Source organism: Gopherus flavomarginatus, chromosome 11 (assembly GCF_025201925.1).
Source record: "Gopherus flavomarginatus isolate rGopFla2 chromosome 11, rGopFla2.mat.asm, whole genome shotgun sequence".
Lineage (NCBI taxonomy): Eukaryota > Metazoa > Chordata > Testudines > Testudinidae > Gopherus > Gopherus flavomarginatus.
This window is the reverse complement of record NC_066627.1, coordinates 19514679-19529994: the sequence shown is the minus strand read 5'-3', so window position 1 is coordinate 19529994 and position 15316 is coordinate 19514679. Positions and strand designations below refer to the sequence as shown.

General features: G+C 48.5%; 3 protein-coding genes across 3 annotated transcripts in view; 1 reads left to right on the top strand and 2 right to left on the bottom strand.

Annotated features, from left to right (window-relative positions):
• LOC127031139 (olfactory receptor 10AG1-like) overlaps positions 1 to 13793 on the bottom strand; it is a 53534-nt gene extending 39741 nt beyond the window's left edge. The window contains exon 1 of the mRNA XM_050917910.1: positions 13778 to 13793. The gene's annotated coding sequence lies outside the window, so the exon portion shown is untranslated. The remainder of the gene's footprint in view (positions 1 to 13777) is intronic.
• On the top strand, positions 7984 to 8934 carry LOC127030960 (olfactory receptor 10A4-like). Its single transcript, XM_050917641.1, has one exon. It carries the CDS (start codon positions 7984 to 7986, stop codon positions 8932 to 8934), a length of 951 nt encoding a protein of 316 aa, XP_050773598.1.
• LOC127031259 (olfactory receptor 10A7-like) lies at positions 12795 to 13721 on the bottom strand. Its single transcript, XM_050918015.1, has one exon. It carries the CDS (start codon positions 13719 to 13721, stop codon positions 12795 to 12797), a length of 927 nt encoding a protein of 308 aa, XP_050773972.1.
• Positions 13794 to 15316: the final 1523 nt, after the last annotated feature.

The window sequence follows — 15316 nt, the reverse complement described above, 5'->3', positions numbered from 1 at the left end:
CACCGAAGAGGCCAGACGCTGGTGCCTTAGCTCCCGCTGGGGAGACTCCTGCTACCTGCGACTGACCCGAGGACTAGCTGTACCTGCGGAGCCTGGACGCCGACCGGTTCTGGAAGAGCCCCTAGGCCGGCCTGTACAAAGGGACCCAGAGGAGCTGCCCAGTTTACCCCTCGCTCAGTATCCTGAGGAGCCCATGGTGTGGGATGCTGCGGAAGACGCCGCTGAGACAGAGGTACTGATAGAGGGGAAGGTTGGAAGTAGCCCGGGGGCAGCCGACCCTAGTCTGGCTGCAGCACACCCAGAGCCAATGTCAGTGTGTTGCGGCCAGGATCTCCACTGACACAGCAGCAGGCTGCCTGCCGCTGTTATGGCCCTGGGCTGGGAAGCAGAGGAGTGGGCGGGTCTGCATCCCCCCTGCCACCTGACTCACGGGTGGCAGTCTCCCCCCTTGCCCCGACGCTCAGGCCCAGGAACCTGGGCTTACCTTACAGAACTCTTTGCTCAGCCCTGCCTGAGGGCCTGAGCCCTGAGCTTTCGTTTGTTGCCCCAGGTAGTGAGGCAGCCTGGCTCCCAGCCGCCCCAAAGAGGGGCGAATCCCGACAGCACATGCTTACATGTGGTACCAGAAGTGGGGATCTCCGTCCCAAACCCTGATCCCTGTGAGGAGGGATCTGAGGAGACTTGTTCGAGGCAGCCATGGACCTGGACAAGCTTATTAAATTCTTGGCAGAGAACCAACAGCAGCAGCAGCAGGCAGCCCAGCTTCAGCAGCAGCAGCAGCAGGCCGCCACCCAGCTCCAGCAGTAGCAGCAACTGGTCCAGCAGCTTGGGACACAACAGCAGCAGCTGATCGTGGAACTGGGATGCCAGAACAAGGACAACTAGCAACAATGCCTGCAGCAGCTGGTGACACTACTGCCCCATCCCGCCGAGCCCCAGTCGGTGGGGCCCCTGGCACCACCCGGCAACACCCTGCCTATCTGGCTAATGAAGATGAGCCCCAACAATGACCCGAAGGCCTTTCTTGTAACCTTTGAACGGGTGGCAGTCGTCGCTGGTTGGGCCCCAGACCAATGGGCTATCCTCCTGGCCCCGTACCTGACTGAGACCGCTCAGATGGTCTATCGGGGCCTGTCCATGGATGCAGCATGGGACTACAGCCAAGTAGAGGCGGCAATTTTTGATGCCCTGGACATGAGTCCGGAAACTTCCGGCAGCGGTTTCAGAGCTTGGCCTACCCCACAGGGGCCAGGCCCCGGATGGTGGCTCAGGAGCTAAGGAAGGCGTGCAAGCGGTGGCTGCAGCCCGAAAGACGAACTCCGGAGTTGCTCATCGAACAAATTGTGCTGGAACAATTTGTCCACATACTCCCGCTGTGAGGAAGGGCCTGGGCCATCACCCTGATGGAGGACTTTCTAGCCACCGAGGCAATGGTGGGTCCGACCATTAGAGTAGCCCCCCCCGGGTTGGGTGCTCTAGCCCAGAGAGGAGGGGGGCGCCTGCCTGGATTGACTCACAAGTTTCCTCGTGGGGTCCAGAGCCCCGAACCCGTCCAGTGGAGGCCCCAGGGTGACAAGCTCCAGCACCTTCTCCAGTCGCTCGAGGGGTCAACCGGAGCCCTCCCAGGGGAGCCGCAGGAACACGTCCACGGCTGGGACGGGCAGATCTTGGGCCCTGTTTTTCCTGCAGGGAGTATGGCCATTTACAACAGGACTGCACAGCGATGGAGTGCAACTTTGGCCAGGTTTGCTCAGGGGAAGCCCGTGCCTGAATTCCACAAGGCGCCAAGATCACAGTGCCAGTGGTCATTGAGGGTTACCCAACGGTGGCCCTCATTGATTTAGGTTGTGGCCAGACACTTATCTGCCAAAACTTAAGCTCCCAGGGCGATGCCTGTCGGGGGATGATCCAGCTGCAGTGTATCCACGGGAACATAGGATCCTTCCCCAGTACTTGAGCCTAGGTAACAGTAGACGGGTTACCCGACCGATGGTGGTGGGTCTCGCCCTGCACCTTGCATATCCAGTGATCCTGGGGCGGGACTGGCAGGAGTTCCCAGAAGTCCTCCGCTGCAACACCGGGGAACGCCCGAAGGTCACGCCAGTCTTGGAAGGAGACCCCCCCGAAACTGGGGAAGGGGAAGCACTCGACCCTACCAAACCAATGCGAGAATCGGAGGACTCTCCCCCGGAAGCTGTTGGGGAGCCCTCGCTTCACACTGACTTTTGCCGTGATCAAAGGGCCGATCCCACGCTCAAGCGGGTGTATGAGCAGTTGGCCACGGTCGATGGCACCGTCATTGATCCATACCGGGAGGCCCAGTGGCCACACTTTGAACTGCATCAGGAGCGCCTTTATCGGGTGGAGAGGGACCCCCGCATGGGGGAGTCCCAGGCCCAACTCCTTGTACCCCAATGCCATTGGCGAGTCATCATGAAACTAGCCCACAACGTCCCGGCGGCTGGACACCTGGGCCACGAGAAGACTCTGTCCCAGATATTGATGCGCTTCTTCTGGCCGGACATACACCAGGAGGTAAGAAACTATAAGTCCTGCCCAGACTGCCAGTTGGCTGCTCCTGCACAGACCCCAAAGGCGCCCCTGGTCCCCATGCCCTTGATCAAAACCCCCTTTAAGCATGTGGCCATGGACTTAGTGGGGCCTCTCCCCAAAAGTATTGCCGGGTTTCATATACACTGGTCATGGTGGATTATGCTACCCAGTTCCCCGAGGCAATACCCCTCCAAAACCTCACTGCCCACAGTATCGCAGGTGAGCTCGTGAAGATCTTCGCCCGGATAGGCCTGCCCCGGGAGATTCTCACAGACCAGGGCACCAACTTTACTTCTCGGCTGTTGCGACAGGTGTGTGAGCTCCTGGGGATCAAGCAGCTACGTATGTCCGTCTACCATCCCCAGACCGACGGGTTGGTCGAAAGATTTAACCGGACCCTTAAGGACATGCTGTGCAAGATCCCCCAAGAAGATCTCGGCCGATGGGACCAGTTACTTCCACCTCTGCTCCTGGCGGTTCGGGAGGTTCCTCAGTCATCTACAAAATGTTCCCCCTTTGAATTACTGTACGGTCATCGCCCAGGGGGCCTATTGGACCTAATGAGGGAGACATGGGAGCAAGCCCCGTCACCCACCTAGAGCCTCTTAAAATACGTACTCCAGCTCCAGGAGCATCTTACGCAGGCTAGGGCTCTGGCACACGAGAATTTGAAGGCCGCCAAGAAGCTCAGACACAGACCTACAACCAGGATGCCCGGACTCGCAACTTCCAACTCGGAGATCGGGTTTTACTCCTCCTCCCCTCAAGCGAATCAAAGATTTTGGCCCGGTGGCAAGGGCCTTATGAGGTGGTCCGAAAGATTGGGCCTGTCACGTATGAGATCCACCAGCCTGACTGGCGCAAGAAAAGGCAACGCTATCATGTGAACCTTCTCAAACCTTGGCGGGAGGGAGAGAGACTCTTAGTTAATCCATACCTGCCGGAACCTGAGCTGGGTCCCCAGATAACACGTTCGGAGGACCCCAGAGGGCCCCAGCTTGGAGAGACACTGACCGAGGAATAACTCAAACAGACCCAGTGTCTCCCTCGCACCTTCACAACCCAACCGGGATACACCACCCTCGTCCAGCACACCATTCAGACAGAGCCTGGGGTGGTGATCCGGGGCGTGACCAGGCCCTTGCCATATCACATGCGATAGGTCATCGAAGAGGAAGTGCAGGCCATGCTGGACTTGGGAGTCATCAAACCGTCACAAAGCGAATGGCGCAGCCTGGTAGTGCTGGTACTGAAGCCCGATGGCACCCAACGGTTCTGCATCGATTTCAGATGCGTCAATGCCATCTCAAAGTTCGATGCGTATCTGATGCCCCGGGTAAATGAACTGCTCAGCCGGTTGGGAGAGGCCTGCTACATTACCACCCTTGATCTGAGCAAGGGATATTGGCAGATCCCCCTCGAGCCAGCCTCCAGGAAGAAGACCACTTTTGCCACCCCTACGGGTCTGTATCAGTTTACGCGGATGCCCTTCGGCCTCCATGGGGCCCCAGCCACGTTTCAGCGGCTGATGGACTGCCTCTTCCAGCGCCATCGGGTCTACGCTGCTTCCTACCTGGATAATGTCGTTATTTATAGTCACCAATGGGAGAACCATCTAGAGCGGGTAGCAGCAGTCCTGAGGTCCCTGCGGACAGCCGGGTTAACTGCCAACCCAAAGAAGTGCCACATTGGCTGGTAAGAAACAACCTACCTGGGGTATACCACAGGGAATGGACAAGTAAAACCCTTTGTGGGAAAAGTTCAGGCCATTGCAACCTGCCCACCGCCGGCCACAAAACGCCACGTATGCCAGTTCCTGGGACTGGCCGGCTATTATTGGTGGTTCATCCCCCAATCAGTGGCAATTGCGGCCCCCTTGACTGGACTGTTGACCAAGGATAGCCCGTGGCAAGTAGTATGGACCCGAGAGTGCGTGAGCCCTGAACTGTTATTTGTTGCCCCGCCCTGACCTAGGGCCCGGGCTTAGTATACTGAACTGTATGCTCAGCCCCTGCCTGAGGGTCTGAGCCCCTGAACTATTGTTTGTGCTCCGCCCTGACCTAGGGCCTGGGCTTAATAGACTGAACTGTTTGCTCAGCCCCTGCCTGAGGGCTGACCCTGCCTGACCCCTGAGCTGTTGTTTGTTGCTCCAGTTAGTGAGGTGGCCTGGCTCCCAGCCGCCCCAAAGAGGGGCGAACCAAGAGAGCACACGCTTACACTCTGTTAGAACGCTAAACAGAGTGGGCAAAGCTTGAATTGCTTATAAAGTCCGAATTCCCCTGAGTCCGTTTCCATCTTGCCTCTGGTGGATATTGATAGCGCTATACAGCACTTCTCCCCTAACACTAATTTGGAGCAAACAAACAAGAAGAACATTATTAGCCTGTTTGGTGGGTCACATACTTGAGGGACGAGCCACCTGCTCTATTTTGGGCATCACATTCTCTGGGGATCTTAGGGAGAGTTTAAAAGCTCCTCTTCACTCCATTCCCAGGTACCTGGCATCAGTAACACAAGCACGAGGAGACAAATTCTTCATCTCAGAGTTTGGCGTTTGCCTAGCGAGTTAGGTGTCCAGATCCCGTTGACTTTGCTCTGAAAACCCCAGCCCACTAGTGCCAAGGAAGCTCCGTCATTGCTTCAGAGGCTGCTGTGATTTGAAAAATTTCTCCATGACAAAGATTACAAATCAGAGATTAAGCAACAAAAGGCTTCTTGGCTTGGTGGAGGGTGAGTTAAGTGGGGAGGGCTGTGTTGGTTCACCACTCACCAGCCCAGATAAGAGCAATGGAAGATGCTGGAAATGAAGAACCTCAAGGATGAAGCCTTCAATCTCACCGCTTGCTAAGCAAAGGTAATCTCATGGTGAAAGCAGTAAAGGTGGCTTCAATCCCTCGCTTTGGGACCCTGGGCAAAGTGACATTTTTTTAAAAGCACCAAAATAATGTAGGAGCCTAAATCTCCTTGACTTTCAAAAAGATCTAGGCTCTTCCGTGTCTACAGGACAGATTGGCAACATTATTTAGGTGCCTGAAGATGCAGACAGACTCCTAGTGGAATTTTCAGAAGTGTTTGAATACATTAGCTGCATAACTCTCATTGATTTCACTGGCGGTAGGTTCCTAGCCTGCTTGGGTGCTTTTGAAATTCCCAGCAGGGGCCTAAATACCTTGGAAAATCTGGCCCTTAGGCACCTTCAGAAAATTTCACCCTTGGTCACTTTGTGCCTCAGTTTTCCTATCTGAAATATGTTGTAAATAGTAGTTCATTGTCTGGCTTCTGTATTCAGATTAACATGCCCACTGAGGCAAGAACTGCCTCTCACTATGTCTGTGCAGCACCTGGCCCAATAGGGCTTTTAATCTGCATGGGTCCTGTAGGTCCTATGGTGGTTTAAATATCAATAAGATTTGTTTTGTCCCCTATGGAACAAATACCCTATGGGTATTGGACGAGTGCAGCATCATTCACGGCTGCTTTCTGTGTGCTTTCTGTTCTCTGGCTGATGGCAGAAATTCACTCTCACAAGCATAAAGTTCAATAAAAACATATAAATGATTGGCTGGCATATGACATATTTTGGAAAGAGACTCAGGAAGACACCAAGTTTTGAGCTGCATACTCAGTTTTTATCCTTCCAAGCTCTCGCTGACTTTGCCTGAATCCCAAGTGAGCTTCAGCATTTGAGCAACGGTGAGGGAAGTGTCAGAGAACGTACAACGTTGCAGTGCCCTCGTAGTGCTCCGCCTATTGTGATGCTAGGAGAAAGAACTACCTTAGAGACAACCTAATGCCGTTCCAAAGGGAAGAGGATGTAGGAGACCCTTTTCACTGTTGCTTTGCACCTTGAGTCACCATTCACAAGTGTGCAAAAGAGTGCAAAGCAGAGGTGAAATGCAACTACCGGTGTGAATGAATGGAGAGTTTTTACATGGCCTTGTTTCTTTTAAAGACACATCCTGTCTTGATTTAAAAATTGCCAGTGATGCAGAATCCACCACAACATTTGGTAAATTGTTCCAATGGTTAGTTACCCTGATGGTTACAAAACGTATGGCTGATTTCCAGTCTGAATTTGTCTAGCTTCAGCTTCCAGCCTTTTGAAGCCACTTTGAATTCCCTTTGCTCAGGTGTTCAAGACAACACAGCAGACAGGGCAATGGGAGAATTAGACCATTTTATTTTGTTGCACAGGTTTCCATAAACCTTCCTGTAAGGTATCTATCTATCTATCTAATCTCCTGGTCAGTGATTGACACATCTTCTCTTAAAAGTGTTGGTTGGATGAACTCTGAGTGCCTCGTGAAGGTGACAGAGAGAGGGAAGTTATGGGTGACTTGGGTTGTGAGGGATCTGTTTGCTGCACCCACTTTGCTTTTGGATGGAGGTTCATACTGAAGATCTCCATACTGCATCTCCCCTGATGCCCTGTGCTTTGCAAAAGAGCTACTTCAGCAGACAAACTTGGAACTGGAGGTGTCTCATAGACTCATAGACTCATAGACTCATAGGTCAGAAGGGACCAATCTGATCATCTAGTCTGACCTCCTGCACAAGGCAGGCCACAGAACCCCACCCATCCAATTTTATAACAACCCCTATCCCAGGACCGAGTTATTGAAATCCTCAAAAATGGTTTGAAGACCTCAAGCTGCAGGGAAACCACCAGCAAGCGACCCGTGCCCCACACTGCAGGGGAAGGCGAAAAACCTCCAGGGCACCTGCCAATCCGCCCTGGAGGAAAATTCCTTCCCGACCCCAAATATGTCTGAAAGATGCAGAAAAAATGAATGATTTTTTATGAGTTTTTTCTTTTTTCTATTTAAATCTAAAATTGGATTTATGAGCAAAAAATATTGAAAACTCAAAATTTGGAAAATTGAATCTTTTCTGCGTAGAAGAAATCATGGATTAGATTCCCAAGGCACTGGGGCAGGCTCTTTCCTGGGGAGCCAGGGTGGGCTAGTGAATAAGAATTTAATCACAGCTTTTCCTTTGACCTGCTGTGAGACCTTAGAAAAATCGCATCTTTTCACTCTTCATCAGCTTGCTCATATGCAGAATGGAGATAATGGTACGTACTCACCTTTGTCAACTGCTTTGAGATCTACAGATTAAAAGAAGAGAAATACTCTTATGATTCAGTGTTAAAATTGTGATGGATTATGTAGGGACAGAATCTTCTTTGGTTATTCCAGCTCCCTACTCAGAAATATCAAAGGGGTATTTTTCAGGATGTTAAAAGTTAGAATTGATGCCAGATATGTATTATGAAACCTCCAGTAAGCTAGCGGGTGTATAGAGTGGGGACTTGCTGGCCAATCCACCTCTGTCCACTACCATCAATTTATCTTCCCACAAAAACATTTAACACCTGTAAATTTCTTTGCAGTCTCCACGGACTCTGCACGAGTCAAGTAAGTTGAAGAGATGTGGAAAAGCAACCAGACCTGTGTGACAGAGATCGTGTTCCTGGGGTTCTCAGATTTCCAGGCACTGCAAGTCCTGCTCTTTGTGGTGGTATTCACCTTCTACATGGTGGCCCTGCTGGGTAACTCTCTGATAGTTATTGTCACAGTGACGGATTGGGCTCTTTGCACCCCGATGTATTTCTTCCTCAGGAACTTGTCCTTCTTGGAAATTGGCTACACCTCGGTTGTGATCCCCAAGATGCTGCTGAACCTGCTGTCAGAGACCCAGACCATCTCCTTTGCTGGCTGCGGCACTCAGATGTACTTCTTCATTCTCTTCGGCATCACAGAGTGCTGCCTGCTCTCCGTTATGGCATATGACCGCTACGTGGCCATATGCCACCCCCTGAAATACACCCTAGTTATGAGCCAGACAGTCTGCGCTCAGATGGCAACTGGTTCCTGGACCATTGGTACCTTGGTGGCTTTCTGTCAAACAGCTTCAATATTTACTCTGCCTTTCTGTGGGTCTAATACTATCAGCCATTTCTTCTGTGACGTTCTCCCTGTGCTCAGACTGGCCACCACAGACACCCGCAAGAATGAAGCTGCTGTTGCCATAGTGACAGTGGTCTTTATCTTCATCCCATTTTTGCTCATTCTCTTGTCCTACATCCTCATCCTCTCTGCCATCCTGAGGATGCCCTCAGCTGCGGGCCAGCGCAAAGCCTTCTCCACCTGCTCCTCACACCTCATTGTGGTTTCTGTCTTCTATGGGACTGTCACATTCATCTATGTGAGGCCCAAGTCAGTCTATTCTCTGGGCAGTGACAGGCTGCTCTCTCTGCTCTACACGGTGGTGACGCCCATGTTCAACCCCATTGTTTACTGTCTAAGGAACAAGGAGGTGAGGAGAGCACTCAGGAAGTCAATAGTAAGACAGACTTCCTTCCTCATATGGTGTGGGTGAAGAGTGACTCTTATTTGTGGGACATTGGGGGCGGGGGAGGTCATTGCTCATTTCCAATGTTTTCTAAAACTATTGTGAACCTGGTTTTCACCACTCTTGCACGAGCCTCCTCTGTTACTCTTGATTTACACCAGTGTAAGTAACTCCATTGCCATTAAATGGACCCAGTTCTCCTCTCACTCGCTGGCTTGTAAATAAGAAATAACCACAGCTGGTTGAATGGCACTGTGCAGCTGTAAAGTCTTTGACTCTGCCCATAACTATGCTTCCTGGACATTGGAACATGTGTATCTTATACAGATTGTTTGATTTAAAAGACAGGGTGTTTGGCACACCATCTCGGCTCTCCTATAGCATCTCTCAGCATGGTGGGCTCTGTAATACAAGGAATAGCGACACTCTGCAGAAAAGTGATTATGTACAAATTAGGGCTGTTGTGCCATATTGGCTGGCTAACGAGAGAAATGAGGAAACCTATAAATAAATGATCCAGCTCCTCTGTCTGCTTCTGCTTGGGATGTTAGTTCTTTACGACTGTTGAGCTAACCATTGTGGATTCATTAAAGTGTCTGTAAATCCTAGAAATTCCAGGGGGTTTAGCACAGATGATTAGTTGCTGGAAGTTCATCCCAGCAATTGATTGGTTATTTATCAATCAGAGTGAAGCAATTAGCTGCATGCAGTCAGTGACCAATCACAAATAAGGAATAGTTAAGGTGAACAATTCACGAACAACTCACTGGCTGAAAACTGTACAAGTAACATTTTCATGTGTCAATTGGTCCTGTTCTCTTCCATTGAAGCTCAGGGGGAAGTCATCACACACAATCCACAAAACCCACCAGTACAGGGAGCTGGGACTACACACAAAACCATGGACAGACACGTCTGTCACTGGAGCTAAAGGAAATAACTTTAGGGTGGTAGCTGGGATGACTCTTTAGTCTTTCTGAGGCTGCATCCACAAGCGAGACCATGCTCCAATGCCAGCATATTACAAATGTTCATGGTGTGGGAAAGGAGAATGGAGCTGGCCCTCATGTTCCACTAAGCCTGCAGGTTGGCTGGAGGGCCATTACTTTATGTAGGCTTGCTGCCATGACACAGGTTTAAATCCCTCCACTGGTTCTGAGGTAGGTCAGCCAACTGGGGTAGCAAGTTAGGGAGCCCCTGACATAGGTTCTGGAACTATGGATGATGAGGGTGCTGCAGCACCCCCTGGCTTGAAGTGGTTTCCTTTATATCCAGGATTTGAAGTTTGGTTCAATGAGTCTCAGCACCCCCATTATATAATTTGTTCCACCACCCCTGGCCCTTGATGATGCTCAAACACAGCTAAGTTGGGTCAGAAGACTGGCTCAACCAAACACTTCATCAACTGACCCCCATCTGAGTGAGAGGATGTTGAACATACCAGAGATTTCACTTCAGCACAATCCAAAACCAAGATGATATAATTAAAAACAAGACTTAGCACAGAACAGAGCCAGAACATCATATTACAGCTGAACAGAAAAAGGGGGCTAGGGATAGGGTTACAAGATATCCTGATTTTATAGGGACAGTCCTGATGTTTGTGTCTTTTTTATATATAGGCTATTACCCCCCATCCCCATCCCAATTTTTTACACTTGCTGTCTGGTCACCCTAGATGGGGCGAAGAGATGGAGAATGACTTTTAATTGAAAAACTAAAAATCCCCAAATCAATATATATCATTTCAACAAATGAAAACCAAAATTTTCAATTTAGATCCAGAAAAAATTCAATTTACTGTTGAGAATTTTACATATCAAACAAAAAGATATCACAATCCCCCCACCCCAAACAACAACAACAACAACATTTTTTATGGGAATTTCCATTTAGTTAAAAAGTCACTTTTTGGACAAATAAATGTTATGGCGACATTTTCTGACCTGCTTTAACCTCAACACAATCCAAGACTCAGGTGGGGTAATTAAAATCTAGAATTGTTGAGAATGGAGAGACACCATCAGATTTTAACCAACTGTGCAGTATGTTAAACCAGATGGACAGTCCTCTGGGTGGTTTTGCAATAAAAAAACAGCCTCACCTTTCTAGAGAGGCCTTTTTTCCTCACTTCCTGCAATGCATTAAGCTACTTGGTATGTCAGAGAAGAATCTTCCCTTGTTTCCTCTCTGTTGTTACATTGATTGCCCCGGATCATGTGAGGTACCTGGCTGTTATTGTACCAAATACACCACTACCCTGATATAATGCGACAGGATATAACAGAAATTTGGCTATAACACGATAAAGCAGCACCCTGGGGGGCTGGGGCTGCGCACTCCGGTGGATTAAAGCAAGTTCGATATAACGTGGTTTCACCTATAACATGGTAAGATATTTTTGGCTCCTGAGGACAGCGTTACATCAGGGTAGACTGGTGTTTTCACTCAGGTTTGTTCCCGGATTGATTCAGGACAATAGTAACTCTGTAGCTAAACAATTTTGATTCCCACGTTCTGGTTCCAGGATTTCATCTTGTCATCACCAATAACACCAAGCACATACGTGCTTGCGAATGCACACGCGCGCTCCCCTCCACACGCACTATTGAGGCCACACACAAAATGCTACTGACGTACCCAATCAATTGGCACGCACACCTTTAGTTATTTTTAAAGCTGGTCAAAATTTTGTTAAGCAGTTTTCTGTAAGAAAATGCTGCTTTGACAAAATTAATTTTTTTTATGGGGATGTGTTAAGTCTCACAAAATGTTAGATGGAAATTTTGGAACAATTTGTTTCAACTTTCTTGTTTTGATAAGAGCAAAACATTTCATGTCAACCTTTTCCTTATTACCTGGGAAGGTAACTTAGGGTTAAATGGACATTTCAGTAATAAAATAATTTCTGTGTTTAGAAATTCCTTTTGGTTGAATAGTCACTGATGTTTTGAAATTTGACTTGGATCAAGTTTACCCGGCAAGTTGCTAAGGACGTCCACCAAGGATCACATTGTACCAAAATTACCTACCCAAAAGGGCAATAAATTGGAAGCAATTTAACGTCTTGTGATAAGACTTTGATTTATTATCCTGTGATTCTAAAGCTCTTGTTATTCTTCAGCATCATGTCATATTTTACATTAATCCATTTTAACTTTGATAGCATGGCTATAGAATTGTTTTATCTTTTGCACTTTCTTATTGATCTTTAAGTTCTGCTTTGATTAATGAAACACTCTGGGCTCTACACTTTAGGGCCTCTCTGTAAAGGAAATCAGTGCTTAACTTTAAACCTATGCTCATGTCCCATTAAAGTTTGTGTGTGTTCTCAAGTGCCTGAATCAGGGCCTAGCTAAGCAACATCAACATTCAAAATGATGTGAACAATAGTGTATCTATTCTAATGCTCTCAGTATCTATTCATTGCACAGAGAGTTCCCGACCCCTAGCCATGGTTGCAAAATGCTTAAACGCTATGGTCAGTGGTGAGCTGGAGCCGGTTCCCACCGGTTCGCGGGAACCGGTTGTTAAATTTAGAAGCTTTGGTTATGAGATTTCCCCTAATATTTTTTTCTTCATTCAAAATATACATGATGAAGTTCTACATGCAAATCAATCTATATCTTGAGGAATATGAAATGTGTCATGTTGAACGTCTCTGAATGAATCTTTTCAGTACTTCAGGATGTCTAGAATGTGTCTTGAGTAATCTAGAATGAATACTAATGAGCAGTATGTCTGGTGGATTCTTCAAGTGGTCTAGATTATATCTTCAGAAATCTTGAGCATCTCTTGAGGAACCAGAAACGTATCTTGTGGGTTCTGCGTTGTCTTAGGAGAAATCTAGAACATTATCTGAGGAATATGGTGTGTATTTTATGGAATCATTTTCTCCCTACTAATTTCCTTAGGGCAGCTTTCACTTCCTTGTTCCTGAGACTATATATGAAGGGATTGAACATTGGAGTCACACTGATGTAGAACAGTGAGAGCAATTTGTCGATGTCCACTGACTCCTTTGACTTTGGTTCTAAATACACAATCATGCCAGAGCCATAGAACAGAGTCACCACAATGAGGTGTGAGGAGCAGGTGGAGAAGGCCTTGTGCCGGCCCAGGGCTGACGGCATCTTCAAAATCGTCCTGGCGATTTTAATATAAGAAATAACTATCAAGAAAAAGGGGATGATTAGGAATAGCAGGACTGCCATGACGATAACCATTTTATTCCTGTAGGTGTCCACACAGGACAGCTCCAGCACAGGGGGGACATCACAGAAGATATGGTTAATTTCATGAGACCCACAGAAGGGCAAAGAAAACACCGAATACGTCTGCCCAAAATGTAGCAGGATGCTGACAAGCCAGGACCCAGATACCATTGTAGCACAAAACTCCCTGTTCATAATGTGTGTGTAATGCAGGGGGTTACATATAGCCACGTAACGGTCATAGGCCATGGCTGTCAGAAGAAAACACTCTGTGCCAGCTAGTAAAAGGAAGAAATACATCTGGGCAGCACAGCCGATGAATGAGATACTTCCATCCTCTGCCAGGCAACTAGCCGCCATCTTGGGCAGGATGACAGAGGAGTAGCAGATCTCCACAAAGGACAAGTTCCTGAGGAAGAAATACATGGGGGTTTGAAGGGCAGAGTCCAGCACTGTGACCAAGACAATGACACCATTCCCGAGCAGGATCACCATGTAGATGACCAGGAAGACCACAAAGAGCAAACCCTGCAGGTTTGTGAGGTTGGAGAAGCCCAAGAGGATGAAGCCAGGTGTTGTGGTGTGATTTCCACTCGCCATTGGATGGGTGCATTGAATCCTGAAGACGCTAAAGGCAAAGGACAAGGGCATGTCACCTAGAGTGCAGGCACATAACGGTCTCTCACAGACATGAAATCAGGCATCTCAGCTGTCAGCAATAGAAACCTGCATAGATACCCACACCCTTATGACTGTGACAGTGGTGTATTCCGTCTCATGTACGTACGGGAGCATGGTGAAATTGCTGCCCCAGCACGCCCACTTCTGGCTGGCTGTGGCAAATTCTGTCCTGGTTTTCCCCACTGTCCTTTAGCCTCCAGCCACAAGAGTGTCCCAGCCCTTCATGTTTCACAGTCCTTCACCCAAAGTCCAACAGAAATGTGTATTAACCAGACCTGCAGCCCGGCTGGGTTCAGCTGGCAGCCACCTTGTCACAGCTGTACCTCTACTGTTCTAGCCAGATCCCCAGCACATTCCTCCATCTGAAGGGGTCCACACAGGCCACAGCTCTGTGGGGCACCTGAGTCCACTCCGGCTGCTAGCTGAACCCTGCAGTGACCGCTCTGCTCTACTCTTCTTTCAGGCTCCTTCCCAGAGAGAGGGAACTCTCTTCTCCTCTCCGCTCATTCTCCATTCCCCAGCTGGGCTCCCCCTGCTTGGCTTGATCTTTAACTAGACCTAGCCTATCCCTAGGAGAGAGCAGGCAGAGTCATTGGCCCCTTAGACCCATTTTAACCCATTCCCAACATGCGTGGGGTGAGAGCGCCCCATCACAGGCAGCATGATCAGAACTGCTTCTCTGCTTGTCAAAGGCCTTGTCCTGTGACAGGTAACACAGGTGCTCTTTGAGCTTCAGAGCCTGAGGCCTGGGATTTCAGAGCAGGATGAATTTGGGGGGAAGGGTCACCTAAGGCTGGCTGACATTTTTTCAACCAAAAATTGAAAAATGAGATATTGACAAAAAGTCAGTGGAAAAAAGTTTTTATTCTTTAAAAAGAAGAAAAAGTTGGGAGGTAAAACACGTCCCCATGTTTTAAAACTCCCCCGTCCCACTGGAAAAGTGTTTAAAAATGTTAACAAGTAAGAAAGAATCTGCTTTCTCTCCTATTTTAAACCTTTAGAAAGCCTCACCCCCCTGTTTGATATTGAAGGGAGTACAAAGAAATAAATAAAAACAGGAAAGAAAGTGAGTTTTCCCCATTTTCTCTCATATTTTTTCTTTCACTGGAAAAAATATTTTTTTAAACACACAAACAAGTGCTAGAAATTAAAGAGAAGGGCCACTGGCAGCAGAGTCCAGATCCAATTTTGGGTGGTTTCTGGTTTGTCCTGTTATCGGACTAGAAACCATCTTACCCATGAACTCCAAAGCCTGGCACCAGAACCTTCAGCACCTTTATCGCTCCCCTCAGCTCCCCCTCAAGAATATCTTAACAGAAGCCCTTAGCCTTTGCCCTGACCTCCCTGCTTCTTTTTACCAGCTCCCTGAGGAATACCCCAGTGTCAACTGCACCCAACTCCTTCTAACACAAGGAGAAGGAACCCATGTACGGTAATATTGGCTATGAACAGTCTGTAGCCAGGAATAGTTTATTTGACTGAAAATCCAGCTCTGGTGGATTCCTGATTCCACA